The 16,342-nt window shown below is 46.5% G+C and overlaps 1 protein-coding gene across 1 annotated transcript in view; it reads left to right on the top strand.

Moving 5' to 3' along the window:
- The window catches only part of SEZ6L2 (seizure related 6 homolog like 2), a 288,620-nt gene that overhangs the window by 137,818 nt on the left and 134,460 nt on the right, over window positions 1-16,342 (top strand). Inside the window, exon 3 of the mRNA XM_069652000.1 lies at window positions 15,567-15,956. Coding sequence (XP_069508101.1) covers window positions 15,567-15,956 — 390 coding nt within the window. The remainder of the gene's footprint in view (window positions 1-15,566; window positions 15,957-16,342) is intronic.

Raw genomic sequence — 16,342 nt, 5'->3', positions numbered from 1 at the left:
AGTCACTCTACCTTCATAAACAAATGATTTCCGTAACGTAACGGAAATCATTTCTTTAGGAGCCTCAAACGTAAGCTCTGGGACAAGGAAGAGGGACGTGAAAGTAATTCTGGGCCAAGGAGCTGATTTTGGAGGTTGGGTAGGGCATGGGAGGGAGAGGGGATGTGTGCGAGCGTGATTGTGTGATAAATCATAATGGTTGTCCATGTCCAGGTTAACCAGGCGTGATATGTGGTACTAGTGGCTAGAGAGGCATTTTGGTGCAGCCAGTCGTTATTCCTCAGTTTGGTAAGTCTTTTTTTTAGCTGCCAATTTCTGATAAAGCAGTCCTGCTAAGTATAATTACCTGGCTAGACTGGCATTTGGGTGCTGCCACTCTAGCCGTTTCTTACTGTGGCATTGTATATTTTTTTGGGCACCTGTGATAACATGATATGATATAAATCTAGTATAACATGCCTGTACACATGTGTTGCTAGGCGCGACAAGCAAAGGAGGGAAGATAGAGGGAGGACAAGACAAATGATCTTACTAGGCCTTGTGTCATTCAGATTGTGCAAGTGCGAGAACGAGAAATGCAAGGGGAAAGGGAGGGGGTAAGTGCAAGGAAGAAGGGAGGGGAAAACAGGGCAATAATGCTCTGAGTAAGTGCAGCCAGCGCAGTGTGGCTCTGGGTAGTGTAAGGTGAACAAGGGACTGTAGGGTTACAGTTACAGCCCCTAAGTGCATGGAAGGCCGGAGGCAGTGAAAGGGTGACTGATCAAGAAAGAGCCGGGACTCAGTGAGACTCTGAGGGTAGCCAAGCAACCAGTCGGTACAGCAGACAGGTAGGTCAGCAGGGGATGGAGAGAACAAAAGCAGAGGACAAGAGGAAAGTTTTGAGCTGCTTCCGGAACATCAGGTGGTCCGCAAAAGTTTGAGTGGGGCAGTGAGGCCATTCCAGAGGGAGGCATCTGCAGAGGAGATCTACCCCCCACTTCTGCCTAGAGAAGAGTCTAGCCCTTAAAGAGTTGGAGGTAGCTGGGGGAAGGGCTCGCGAAGAAGGTGTTTTCGTGAGAGCGTTGGATGTAGTGTGGGACCGACCCCAGGAAGCCTTGTGGGCAATGTAAAGGGTCTTGAACTTGATTCTTGCAACCACTTGGAGCCAGTGGAGAGATTTCAGGGCTGGAGAGCTATGATCCCTGGGCTTGTGGCCAAGGATAAGTCTTGCAGTCCTGTTCTGGATTAGTTGCAGAAGGCGGAGAGTGGAGGAAGGCAGCTTGAGAAAGAGGCTGCTGCAGTAGTCCAACCTAGAGAGAAACAGGGTTCTGGAAACAGTGAGCTTCTGGGGGAAAGTGAGAAAGGGAAGAGTCCCTTTGAGGAGGAGCAGCTGGTAGATAGTGGGACTTCTTGGCAACGTCCAAGATGCGGGGAGAGAAAGAGAGAGTGGAGTCGAAGATGAGACAAAAGTTTTTTTTGACTCGCAGGAAGGCAAAGGAAGAGGACCCAAGGTGGTCGGCCTGAGTGAGAGAGGGAAAGCAGGGGAAGGGGTCAAAATGAGAAGGATCTACATTAAGGCAGAGATCGTTGGAGGCGTACCAATCCTGAATCACGGATAGACAGTCAGGAATGAGCGATAGATGAGAGGAGCCTGAAGGAAAGCTGAGTGCCATCCGCATAACACTGAAAGTTAGAGGTGAAGGTAGAGATCAGGTGGGCCAAAGGGGCCAAGTAGAGGTTGAAAAACCAGGGTGAGAGGATAGAGCCCAGGGGAATGTGACAGGTAGAGAGAGAGGTGGCAGAGAGAAAGGGACCAAGTTGGACATGGGCGTGGCAGTCCATGAGGAAGGTCAGCCACTCCAGGGCCTGATCCGTGATCGCCAGGTTCTCACGTAGTCGATTGATCGGATGGTGTGGTTGACTGTGTCGAAAGTAGAGGAAAGATCAAGGAGGATTAGGACAGAAGGAATCCTGGAATCAAAGTTGGAGAGCAGATCTTCACGGGTGTTCAGGAGAGCAGTTTCCGTGCCTCTGGCAGCTCTGAAGCCAGACTGATGGTCATGGAGACAACCAATAGATTCAATGTGGAGAGTCAGCTGGGAGATGGCCAGCTTTTTTCCAAGGGTTTGCCCAGGAAAGGGCTGATGGAGATTGGACGGTAGTTTGCCAGACAGGTAGGATCGGCAGGCGGCTTGTTTAGGAGTGGGTGCACAAGGGAGTGCTTAAGGGGAGAGGGGAACATTCCAGTGGTGAAAGAGTGATTACAGAAATCTGCCAAGGCTGCAGCGATGTTGTCAATATAGGTCCTTGATGGTTCTGGAGGAGCAGCGGAAAACCTGCTTGGACGACACGTTCATGGATTGGACTTGTCTAGAAACCTTGTCAGGTGTTCTCAGAGAGAAAAAGGAGAAAGGAGGAGCAGAGGTAGAGATGGCCAGAGGGGGGCCGAGAGAGGAAGAGGGAGAGGAAAAGGAGATAGTGGACAGGATGTCCTGAGTTTTAGCAGAGAAGTGAGAGGCCAGAGCCATACAGAGGGCCTGGGAGGGAACAGGAGAGGTGGAGACCGCAACTCGATTGACCAGTTCCGTGCAGATTTTAAATAGTTTGGCCGTGTTGTTAGAGGCCGCAGAGACCCGAGCTTGAATGTGTGCTCTCTTCTTGATGAGTGTTATTGCTTTGACTGGCATTTTTGTGCAACCAGTCTAGGTATGTCTAAATGTGGCCTGGCATACTTTACTGTAATGTTATTACATGTCTACACTGGTCTACATTGTGCAGACAGTGGGACATGTTTTCATTGTGGCATGGCATTTTTAATAGCAAAGCATTAATGTTCCTGTGCACTGTTGGTGACTTGCATGTATTGGATTGATGTTACCCTACAAAACAATAGCAAACACTCTGGCTTTTTTAGAAAGTGTGCTGTATATTGCATTAAAACACATATTTATATCTTTCGACTAGTACAGTGTGCGGCATACCCCTTCAGTAGCACGTTCATGCGTATTGTGCAAGCGTGATGATCTAGGCTGGCTCAGAGTGTAGCACAACCCGTGATTTGTTGCCGAGTTGGGGGGGCCGCCTCAGCATGGTTCGCAGGGGGCCCCCACATGCTGTGTTACGCCACTGGAGGTGGTTGCCCATCTCCTGTGTCTGCGGTGCAGGGATTTACCATCTTAAGTTGCGCAGGTTGCTTAGCACCCCTTTATTTGTACCTGGACTGCGAGGAGGGTGGGGGTGTTAGAGTGACCCCTCCTTGGCCTCGTGGTAGGAGCGTGCACAAGCCACCAAGCTAGGGCAGTAACATAGCAGGGCTACACAAAGGGCCTCATTACACGGATGGCGGTAAGGGTTTACCGGTACCGGTAAGGGTACCAGTGCCGGTAAACCCTTACCGCCTTACTACGAGATCCCTTTGTGGGACCCTACCTTAACGGCTGGTTTTACCAGCCGTTAAGGACGGGACCCGCAAAGGGACCTTGGAGGTAATTACTTTACCGTAATTACCGCCTTCCCCATTCCTATTGAGCCATATGGGGCAAAAATGGGAGTGGGGAAGGGCCATGGTGAATGGGGAATTACCTCCCCCACACATCTTGGAATAGGGTGGTAATTCCGCCATTCACCATGGCGGACTCAGTAAAATACCGGCGGCAACCATGGCGCTAATAGCGCCATGGTTACCGCTGTCCGTGTAATGAGGCCCAAAAGTCTTAGTGAACCTGTCCAGGAATCATATTATTCCCCCACCCATCCCATGCTGTAGCTGCAGACTTGTGTTGACCGAGTGGGGTAGAGTTCCCCAAAAATGCATAGGGGAGATTTTGGTGTTAAGCGGTCCGGCCCCAGTGCTGCTCGGGAGAGAACGAGCTAGAAATAGGAAAGTGTGCAATGTTAATTCGCACATTAGGAAGAGTGAGTTCGAATTTTCAGGTGAACGTGTCTCTGTAGGGTGTAAATTGGGTAGCTGTTAAGTATTCTAAATTGCTCCAAAGAAAAGAGGTTGATGCCTTCACAGGCCCACAGCCATTAAGCCGAAAATTAGACTGACTCTGCCAGTGCCAATCTACCTTTTGGTGTGTCACCCCTTCCTGGGAGTATGGTAGCTCCCAGGGCTGCATCATTGGTATAATGATGGCAAATGGTACTTTTAAATGCACATTGGACCAATAACATTGACCATACTACCAGCTGTACAGTGTGCCACGTCACGAAACTGGCCCACATTGGCCCACGCAACTGCCCCATACGGGACTGTTTGTCCTGTCCTCTGGGCATTGCCCTATCATTGCCCTGTATGGGCAGGTCAGATCCGGTATCATCACATTACTGCACAGAAGGAAATACCGAGGACGAAAATGTCAAATTTTAACTGTGCATTTCACTGCAATTATATGTGGAGGTGTGGGTTGGGGTAATACAAAATATGAGTGTAGTATGAGGGGGGCTGTGGGGGAACTCCCCCCACACATAATTGCGGGGACGTGCGAGAAAAGAAAATCGCCATTTTCGTTTTCGGTATTTTAAATTGGAAGTACTCACATAGATCCGTCAGATCCTGAATGTGATTGCATCTGTCCCATCACCACCAGCGTTTAAAGGCACAGGCTAGACATAGACATGTGACTGATTCAGCCCCAGCCCTGTAGTTATTTCAGTCACCGGACTGACTTGCAACTAACTCTTGCTGAGCCCCGCCAGCCTTTTGAGGCAACAGAGATTATTTAGAGACTAGGTTGGGACTTTGCCTCATTGTCTTTTTAGGGATTTCAGCTCTGCTACCTTTTTAGTAGCGTATGCCCAACGCGACTGGCTCCACCCCAGCACTGTGGGCCTCTGAGATGCCGTACCCTGACAAGGGACTGATTCTACAGCACCCCTACCGACCCTCTACAGAGATACCTCCAGAATCAGAATGACGACATACGCCCTGCATTCCCTACTGTTTAATCATGTTTTTTTGTAATCATATACTCAGAAAAAAGGATACCTTCCCTGAGATTACCTAGACATCACTGCCCCCTGCAGCCGCACTCTATTAGGTGATTTCTCCTGCAACCAAGACGCATTACTGCGGATGTACTGCCACCTAGTGGCTAAAGAGGCAAAATCCACACTTCTAAAACTAGACCACTCACACCTTGCAGCAAAGAGGGCAAAGGGGCGTATAGAGTAGGGTATACATATATAGATAATACGGAGATGCAAGGGAGACGGAGCGGGCTGGCAGTGGGGTAGGGGAGGCGGAGAGGCTTTAAGAAAATGTTAAGAAAGCATTAAGGAAAGGTGAGGGAGAAAGAAAATGGAAGACAGGATGCGCAAGGGCGTTAGTAATACTCTTGAGTGGGGCTGAGGCGGGCTGGATGACAGTTTTGAAAGCTGGTTGTGAGCGTGGCCATGAGCCCATTGGGCTGTTAACCTCCCTGCTCCCCCACTTCCTCTAAGCCCAGGCGGCTAAATTACTTGTTCCGTTGTCCCTCTAGGTTAAGCTGTCACCTCAGTTCAGAGGACATTTTACCCCAACATTTAGTTTCGCAAAGGGATTCTAACTGTAGCAGTCAGTCTCCTGGGAAAAAGCAGGCAATGTCGTGACAACTTTATTGGTTCGCCAGTGGATACAAGTGCCAGTACAGAAGACATGGGCGCCCGCACGCGGGTGGCCTGCTTCTTCTCCCTGGCCCGTTCCGCCTCCTCTGTTGCAACCACTGGCACATTTTGAAAGACGCTGCCCGCATTCAAGCACAGGCATGAAAACCACCAGCTGTGTAGCCCGGCGCTCGTGGACTCAGAGGCACCCGCCTGCCACGCGGCTACTCCGGCACAGACAGTGCTGGGTGGACCGCAAGGCAGACAGCAGGCTGCCCAGGTGAGTGGTAGCACATCACGTACCTCAGTCCCAACACTAATCATTGGGGGCTTGTGCGGCCTAAAAGCTGAGCCGAGCATTTAAGTCTTTGCCTTCATCATAGAGGGTCTGTTGATATCACCTGGGCAGTCTTTTGTCCTCTGCACATTGCTGCTGCTGCCATGTTAATGATTGTTTAAATGTTAAATACTCTGCTCTTCCGGGTGAGAAATTTGACAGGCTCTTGAGGCTTCGGCAACCCTGGGCTGAGTGTCAGACAGAGTGCTGCTTTCTGCCTGCAACCTCCTCCATTTGGGAGGGTTTAAAGGGTTCCCAAGCCATGGGCTGGCTCCGCCCAAGTCGATGAGACTGTTGGGTCCCATATTTATTATAAAAACAGGTTCTATGTGAAAAGACCTCATTTTAAAGGTCTCAAGAGAAAAAGACCGATTTACAATGCCCGATTTTCTTTTGATCATTAAAAACAGCATTGTAAAGTTCTTTTTCTCTTGAGACCTTTAAAATGCGTTTGAAAAAATATATATATTAAGGGGTTTAACCTTCCGGAACTCCCATTGTTCCTCCCCGTCCCCTGCCCCACAACCAAGATTTCAGCCCCAGCCTCCACACTCCCCACCCCCACCACACGCCCACACTAAATCACATACATACACACAACACACACATCAATGCACACGCGCCCACACACTTACCCGTTCTCCTCACCCTCCGCTTCCGGATCCCGCAGAGCCTGTCAGCCCATGTGCGCACTTGTGTGCAGCAAAGGTGTGACAGTTTGATCTAGAAAGAGTTTGATGTAGAAAGAGCAGGGAGCGATCTTTCTAAATCGGTCTTTTAGTGAAAAGATATTTATAAAAAAAAGGACCTAAAAACAGTCACATGTAAACATGGAGGCACGAATATGGTCTATTTGGTGGCCCACTTCTTTGGCCTTCTAAGACGCAGAGCTGTACACTATCCTTCTTGTTCCGTTTGCAGGGGAGGTCACTGTCACTCCCGGTTCAACCCTCCTTTTTATCACTTCTCCGTTGCTCTTTGCGGTACCCTGGTAGTGTCAAAGTTCTTCCTCACATTACGAATCGCTGCAAGGGGCAGCACATCGTCCTCTTTCTTGTTGTGGTCAGCTTCACAGCTCCTGTGAGTTTCTTTGGTCAGTTCATTTGCCTTTGAGGTCTCGCACCTTCTTTGCTCCATAGTATTGGCTTGTCCACACCATAGATTCAGCATCTGGATGCACGTCTCATCTTTCCTCTTCTTGTCATGTTATTTCGTGTTTCCTTTCGCTCTTTGTAGCGTGCAGCTTCCTCCCCTGTCCGTGTGTGTGTACTGAGTGCAATGCCAGTGTATGTGATGTCACTGTGGAATATGTCCCCCTGAGTGTTCCACCCAGGGCCAGTGAAGATCAGTTACCTGGATGGTGGGCACTGATAGGTTTTATATTGGAACTGTTTATCACTTTCAAGACATACTCAATAAAGGACTTACCTTGAAACTTGCCTGAGTTTCCTGACTGCTTCTTGTGTACCAGAATATTTTACGATTTTGCAACTTACTGCAACTGCACTGCAAACGCCAGGGTATGCATCCCCCATGAAACCTTGCGCAGCCTAGGATGCAGAAATCCAAGCAGCTCTTACAGCCATTAGAGTCTGAGCACAAACTGAGGCGAATAACTAAGGTGTAGAAAATGAGCAGAACAGCCAAAACTAATCAAGGCAGGCATCCAGTGACAAATGCGACACAACGACCTATAAGCACCACGCACCCATCCAGTAGAATGCCACCAATCGGCCATCCAGTGCTATCCTCAAAACTAGTCCAGCTAAGTCCTGACCACAGAACAAACATGTACACGTGCACGAGTACCACACTATTGACCCATAGTGACAACTCACTATAACTGGCCTCCAGCCACAAGGGCAGACATACACGCCCTTGCAACCTCTCCCGGGTTGCTGTGCAAGATCGAACGATGACAGAACAACGAGAAAGCCCAGCACCGAGATAATGATCTCCAATGTTTTGGCTGGAACCAATACCATAATGACATCACACCCAAGTAGTGCACACAAAGAGACGGGGACCAGGAAAGAAGCCCCATGCTGCACATCTCCCGTCTTTACAAACGCAAATAACAAGTTACCACTGGAACCACAGATATAAGTTACCACTGCAACAATACAGTAATGTCAAATCTACCTGAAAAAAAAAAAAAAAACTCTACCTGGCTTGCTGTGTGGAACCAGACCATCACCCTGTGTACTGCTGACCACATCTGCACCACAGATACCAGGGCATACATGCAACCTCCCCCAGCTAGGCAGGCAGAATACAAACAGAACACATTACAACAATCCGAGTATGAGCACAACTGAGACGAAGAACCAAAGCAAGGTGAAGAGTGGAAGAGCCAACACTGACCAAGGTCCGTATTCTGGGACAAATGCAGCCGGAGTGACCCACAAGCACCCCACACGCAGTCGGCAACACGCCACCCCTCTGTCACATTCAAAACTAGTCCCGATGTGCCCCGACACAAGCACAGAGGCACACACGTGTCCCATGCTCCTGATCCTACCATGTAACCTTGAGAACGGATAATAGCGTCCCAACAACCACAAGGGCACGCATCCTCTCCCGGCTTGCTCGAAAAGATTCAGCCATAACTGAACAAGTGGTCAGTGGACACACATGCCGACATGGGGGCAACACTATACTCACACACATGTACACACTCAATTAGAGACATGAGTGAAACACTCATGTGACAGGACATCCAATAAAGCTCAACACAAGCAACACTTCCTGTTGCTGGGAATACCCCAACCATTCAACACATACACAGATACACACCCACACATTTAGTGAGATGGGTGAAACACTCCCTGTAGCCAGAAAACCGAAATCTTGCACATAAAAATACATGGCCATTGCATGGGTTCCCCTAAGTGTTGGGGATCATTTACCCGGGCTGTGGACAAAAGTGGGTCTTTCATGTAGATAGTTGCTTACTTATAAGTTATATTTAATAAATAACTTACCTTGGGACTTACCTGCGCTTCATGATTGCTTCATGAGTATCTGTACACGTGTCTGTCTCTTCTTTTCTAAGGGGCTCTTTTGAAATGGCGTATGCTCCTTGTGACCATGTGGCTACCATTCTCAACTGTTGTCATGGTTCCTTTAATCTGTGTGACGGACACTTGATTCTTATGGAATCTATTGTTTTTTTCCCTTTGTTGTCATTGACTTATAAGCACGGCATTCCCTCCTTGGATGTTGGCCTCTGTTGCTCAACGTCCCTCGTTTGTTTCTGTGCACTTCTGCACTTCCTTCTTGTTTAGATGACCTGTGTTGTGGACGCCTATACCATCTAGCATTTTTTCTGATGACATTCATGGGACTTCAGTTCTCAACATTCTTCCTGTTGTTGGCTCAGCTGGGATGGTTCCTGCGCTGAGCTGGGGTGTGCTTCTGTTGTGTCCCACCACTTTGCAGAGGGCCTGGCGTGCTGACACTTCTACTATCTTTGCTTGTTGAAGCGTCTTTCTAAGAGTTGCCATAATCAGCTCGACTAACCCGTTGGCTTGTGGCCAAAGGGACGGCACTTTCGTATGGTAGAAAGTGAGGTTGTTTGCAAGTCTCCTGAAATTATGTGTCTGAAATTGTGGCCCACTGTCAGTTTTCAAGGTCTCTTTAATCCCCATTCACTAAATGTATTGTTGAAAGCTGCCACTACTGATTGGTTAGCTGTTGACAGAACTGTCTTCATGACGAGTAGCCTGGGGCACTCATGTATTACTACTAATATGGAGTTGCCTTCCTTTGTGGGCACATAGATGTCTACAGATTCAATTGACTAGTTCAGACATCACCTGGTGGTGACAGGTGTGACAAGATGGCATCAGTTTTCCATCATTGGGCATCAAGAATATGTAGTCTTATTGATAATGGCCAAATCCTTCCTTTCCGGGATTAGGCCCAGAAATGTGAACTACCCCTCACTGAGTAATATCACTACGTCCAACTTAACCGTCCCAAATTGGCAACTTTCACAAACTCCCCAAACAATCCCCACTAGAAGATAGCCCTATTGCTGACAAAGAAACTGGACAATCGAAATCCACACTGTAACAAGCTATACTGTCTTTACCTCCACACCTGTGTTAAAGATGAAGAGTAAATGGGATAAGAATCTAGGTCCTATTGATTCTGATAATTTGGTAGAAGCTTTTACCTATCCCGGAGAAAGCATAACATCTTCAAAACTTTGTTTGATCTAACCTAAAATACCTCATTGGGTATACTACTCCAGAGAGCTACTTTTAAAGTGCGGCCGTTCTCATGACCCTCTTTGCATTCCCTGTAAAACAAATGTTGACACCTTTATCCATACTCGTTGGTTCGGCCCTGTCATACAAAAGTATTGAAATAAAATCTTGTCACACTTATCCAAAATTATCAAGTGAGGTGCTCCCTAGTGACCCCACACTACTCCCCCTTGGCTTCTGGGGAGGTAATCCCTTTAACAAATACGAAAAATGACTTATTTCTGCAGTACTAATGATTGCTAAATGCAACATTGCCATGAAATGGGGAAGCAGGGATCCCCTTAGCTTTTCTAAATGGAAGATGGATGTTGACATTTGTATGATGTTGGAACAAATAGTGCACAGATCTCAAGATGCCCTCGTAAATTTATAAAGATATGGTTCAGATAGGAACAGTCAAGTTAGATCTTCCAATATGTTTGTTTAGCCTAATTCCTTTTATATGTCTTGACTATAACAGCTGGTAATATATAAATGTATTATATAATGTACTCGATCTTGGTTTGTTGTATCTTGAGCCACTTGTTTTAGAAATCTGTGTTGTTGCTACAAGAACATTCGAAAATCAATCGTTTAAGAGAAATAATATCTAATCTTTGTTTTCTTCATCGAGGCTATGTTAATCTCAGAGATTGAAAACCTTTCTTTAATGTTGCAAATCTGTTTTGTTGGTTTCTGTATATGTCATTTTATCGGTTGCTATGTGCTGCAACGCCTTCCTCCTCTGCAGTCTGAGTTGCATTGGTTTAGTCGTCCACATTTGTCGCATGGATGTACAGTAGCGGGGCATAGCGAGTCATGTGGAAATGGTAGGCCGCACCTGTAGCATGACTTAGTGTGTCCTTTGGTGGTTTTACTTGGTGCCGCAGCACTGCTTCTGACATTGAACGTGCACAGTGTTGTTCTCTCTCTCTAGGAGGCAACATTTTCTCTCGCTGTTGGCATTACATTTTCGACGCTAGCAGCCAGCAGGCCGGTTCCTTCCCCATTCATTGCAAGCGTATGCACTTCTTGCAAGGGTATTTGCTTTTTTTAGAAGTTGTTTGTAGAATGTACTTCAATGATGTGGAGGCAAAACCCTTCTTCATTCGAGAGTTTGCCAAAGTTGCATTGGAGGAGAAGACTCTATAGACGTGTGACAAATTCATCCACGGGTTCTCCTTTTCATTGTCTGCTTTGGATAAAATAGTGCCTTTAGTTGTAAAGATTTTTCTCAGCAACAAATTGAGTGTGCTGTAGTGAGGGCTTGACAGGATTGAGTGTCGCCTGGTGGCAGTTTTTTTGTGATCACTTTATTGTGTTTGCTGCCACGAGGAGATCCTTGAATTCTTCTGAGCAGTCAGTCAGATGCCTCTTTTTTGGGAGGTGGCCATGTCAAATGTTAAAATCTTCTGGAGAAATGATGCCCTATTGTAGGAGGGCTGAAGTCCTGAGCCCTGAGCCAAGGCTCTGGGAGGAGTGTCTTTGCTATCGGAAACCGTGATAGCTGGTACGCAGTGGGTCTCAGTTGTGTGGTTGCAGCAACATAGGTGTCAATGAGACTGGAATCGACTAATCGTGTCTGACATAAGGGGCTTGACTCTGGGCTGGAGAATTCATTGAGATGGAGTAGGAGGGCCCCAAAGGCACTTTTCACAAACCATTTCTACGCTGTGCAGCTGTCGCTTATTGGACGGCATAAAAAGATGCAGGAATCAAGAAGACACTGCAGGGCGCTGGTGGGCATTCTTATGCGCTAATCCGGCTGTGAGGGCATCATCATGATGGTGACAACCCTTGAGTAGTTAGACAAGCATGCAGGAACTCTTCTGGAGAGCAGGTATCTTACTGAGGCGGCAAACACAACTTGTGGACCTCACAGACAAGTAAGATCACCAGAGTACAGCAAGGGCTTGGTCTCTGTCAATGGAGGTTGCAGCAAAGTAGACAGTTAAAAAGGCAGGCATGGCGTTGGTCATGCTGATATTGAATGCGGTGGATGGGAAAATGGGCATAGCCCGCTTTGTCACCATGAATAGGTTACACATAAATACTGAGGCATGTACATGTTTAGCAGGAGGCTCACTTAATTGGCCTTAAGAAATCATACAGGAGAAGAGCTCCAGACTAACCCTTTTGCTCTGTGGGCAGAGGTAGGCACTGGGTGTCACTCCTGGTGTCACTCTCATTTTATCTCCCCTCCCAGGGGACTGTACGGTGCCCTGTAGGGACAAAGTTTTTCCTCACATTACGGGCACAACGAAGGAGTGCAGAGTAGAAAGGAAAGGGGAGAACGGGGATCATGGGATGAAAGGGAGAGACGAGAGATAAACGGATCAGTTAGGGAAGAGGGAACAGGGAACACAACATTGTATTACAAAGCTTTAATGGGTCCAAAGAAAACATAGTACATCCGAAAATTAGTCCCTGCTTAATGCATACAAGAAACCTACTATCAAGCAACACCATAGCAGTCCGCTATGCCACAATGGAGAGTATGAAACACAAAGAAAATCCATCTGGGTTCTGGGTGTCTCTATAATCCCATGAAACCACATATCAGGGTCCTGCCCGGTGTGTAGTCTTCCAGAATGTATTGAAATATTGCCTATTCACAGAGACGTCCTTCAGCTACCACCCACCCCCTTCCCCCCCAGGCTAAATCAGACCTCCCCTCTCTAAAGAAGTATTGAGACCTACTCACTAAACCTGCAGAGTGTAAACCCCTTCATACTACATGTACGGCTTGTAACAAAACAAACAACAAAGTAAGAAATAGCGGAAAGAATAGGGTGGCAGGTGTGGCACTGGTATAGTTCAATCTTCTCTACTTCACCTTCTATGGCTGTCTGACTAGCTTCTGTTATTAGAATAGGTTATTTCAGATACCAAACCGCACAGGTCATAGCATAGCAATTTCTGGAAGTTCACATTCAGGTTAGAGCCACTGAGCAATGCATCGCGGCTATGCAAATTAGGCAAAAAGCAGCCATTTTTGCTCCAGAAAGGGTTTTTGTCTTGTAGTGCAACACTTATTTCTTGATAGCTTTATCAATTCAAGAGCGATGAGCTCTCGAGGATGCAAGCAACTACATAGGCATGTTGCCCTCATTAAGGATCATTGGTGGGGAACAGTCTGACTTCCTTGTGATATAATTAGTTGATTTTATGACAGGAAATGTGCTACTTTCAATTAGATAGAATAATTGGTTTCATTGAAATTCTGATCATAAATGTGTTATGATTGATACAAAAGATTTTCATTTGTATTATTCTGATTTAGAATAGTAATCTAAGGATAAAAGTTATCCCGAGGAAGGCAAAAGTGTTGTTTTCTTTAATGTAAAGGTGAAAATAAAAGAATAAGTATCCAGTAAATCTAGTTCTGTGTATAATTAGCACACTTGTTGTCTATAGAAGTGGTGAAGTTACCTTTATGCATTGTGTTTGATGCATTTAAATATTGGGTTACCTCCACCGGATGTATCAAAATAGGGTAGATGCAGATCGGTGTCAATAGGTGACTAGAGTATGCATGCGTGGCGGTGCTACAGTGGTTGAAACTGCAGCAGTGCTTCATTTGGAGTCAACCTAAATACCATTGTTTTAGTGCTGCATCACCACTGTATTCGTAACACAGCACATCTCTCCCAAGTTTTTTGTCTTCTCTGACATTCTCTCGCCCTTCTGTCTGCCCATTTTCCCCTTTGCATCACTTTTGCCCTACTCGTTTTCCCCTCTTCTCGCTAAACTTTGTCTCTTTGGCCTCTTGTTTTGCTTTTCTTGCCAACTTTGTCTCTTCATTTTCATGATTGCTATCTCTCTTCCTTTCCCTTTCTCCCTCTTTCTCTTATATAACTCTCATTCTAATGTTCAGTAGCACATCAGTGTTATGGTGGGTTTACAAATGCATGAAAAAAATACCTTCTTTGCTAAAGCATCTTTTGCCTTGCCAATAAACAACTAAATTCTGGCCTACACGTGTTTTGCTCAATCTTTGACATACGTTTCGACCATAGATATGAGCTTCTTCAGGGCCATACATTCCCAAATCTAATCTTGGCTCGAACATACAGAGTGAGAGCAAGGGAGAGAAATAAAATAAAACCAAAACAAATCGTTAGTATCATTGCTACTGATTTGCAACTGATATAGCCTATGATTTATATTTCAAGAATAAAAAAGTTATCTCATTTGTTTGTATTGTTGTTACACATGCATCAATATATTATCATAACTGTTGTTGTATTATTTCTCTGTTCTGGTATCTGCTTATTGGATCTGTTTCTAGCTGTTAAATAAGTCGAATATTTATAGGATTAAATTATATTATCTTACTCTAGAGGTTGCTTGTTACATTTTCATTACCTCAGTTTTTAAGGTCAGTGTATCATCTTTTTTTTAGGTTTAACAGATATAGAAAGAGGACTTGCGAGTAGCAGGTGCCATTTTTAACTCTCATATTCGTGCTGTAGCAGAAGACAAAAGCCCTCCCATGCGACTTCAATAGACCCCCTATGATGAAGCCAAACACGTGCATGCTCACCTTGGCTTTTAGATAGCCCAAACCTCGAATGCTTAGCATCTCATTGTGAAACTAAATATCCTCTGAATTGGGATGAAAGATTCATTGAATGGGCAAAAAGAAGGGGTGATGGCTATTCAGCTTCCAGGGCTCAGAAGAAAGTGGATGAGGGTCTACAGCCCAATGCGTTGATAGCCCCACTGACGGCCAGCTTTTAAATGTTGAGGCTGGCTCTGCCCCTGATCACATTGCTCACCATTTTAGTACCAAGTCCCTCCCAGAGAAACCTAATAAGTGGAAACTCAAACATGGCCTGTTGAAGACCTTTCTGAAGAATGTGAACTCAATCCAGAGTCCGATACTTAATGAGTAAAGATATTTGCATTTCTGTGCCAGAATGTTATTGGGAGAAACTCTGTCTAGTGAAACTTTGTCCTAGTGTTCTTCAGGAAGGGGAAAAGGTGTGAATGGAGATGCCATGGCAATCGGACCTTTTCTATCCATACACATACAGCACATGGATATGAATTAATTGGAGCAAGAGAGGAAGAGAAGTAGACAGCCGAGTGAAATGTGAAAAAGGTGTGGGAGACGGAGAAGAGAACAAACATTTGAGGTGAGGGGAGACAGCAGCAACTATAGAAAACTGAAATAAATACAGGATCGGAGAAGTGGCAGAAAAAGAGCGAGAGAGGAAGCAATAGGGACAGAGAGAAAGAAAAGTACAGGAAATAGGAGAAAGGGGCAAAAGAGAAAAGCAGATCTGACATAAAAAGAGGTAGAAACATAATAAACCTTGTATATTTAAGACACAATAAAAGTGAAAGGTGAAGAGGAGGAAAATCAATTAATGTACTTAAACTAACCCCTCTTTGTCGTGTTACAGGTACCACCACAAATCCTACGCAGGCAGTGCCAGTATACCGGAGGCCAGCTGTGGCGGGCACTGATATAGCCAGCATCCTAACCACAGTGGTGATGGTGCCAGTGGTGCCTGATGGACAGCCCCCAGAGGATGCGGTAACCTCACCCCCTGTGGACTTCCTGACCACTCCGCCCGTCACTGCAGTGATGCCAACAGTACCACGACCAGGTGCAGAGGAGCTGGATGGGGGTAGCTGGAGGGGCCCTGGGTCTCTACCACCCGGACCACCCTGGGAAGCCAAAGCCCCCACTGATGGCCGCACTGCAGCTGCCAGTTTCCTCCCTGAGGCTGACGAGGAGACCACCACTACTTTGATTACAACCACCACCATCACAACGGTCCACATCCCAAGTAAGTGCAACTACTAAACAACCTGGCTATGTTTCCACAGGCAACTTAATGTAGACACATTGGGCCTCATTACGAGTATGGAGGCAGCCATGCCCTTAATGAGGGCATGGCAGCCTCCATATCGGGTTCCAAGTCCGGGTTCCTTCAATGAGGAATTACCGGGGCATTCCATCCTTGGAGGACCCGGTAATTCCTCATTGAAAAAACGCATCCCCATTCCCATTTGAGCCCCCATAGGGCTCAATGGGAATGGGGAGGGAGCTAATAACGGGCCTGTTAACAACGGGCCCGTTATTAGCTCCCTGGTCCTCTTGCGGGACCCGCTAAGGACGTCTGGTCTGACCAGATGTTCTGAGCGGGTCCCGCAAGGGGACCTCGTGATAGGG

This window comes from Ambystoma mexicanum, chromosome 3p (genome assembly GCF_040938575.1).
Source record: "Ambystoma mexicanum isolate Mex_15411 chromosome 3p, UKY_AmexF1_1, whole genome shotgun sequence".
In the NCBI taxonomy this organism is placed as follows: domain Eukaryota; kingdom Metazoa; phylum Chordata; class Amphibia; order Caudata; family Ambystomatidae; genus Ambystoma; species Ambystoma mexicanum.
The sequence above is the reverse complement of the archived record's forward strand: the minus strand, read 5'-3'. Positions and strand labels throughout refer to the sequence as shown.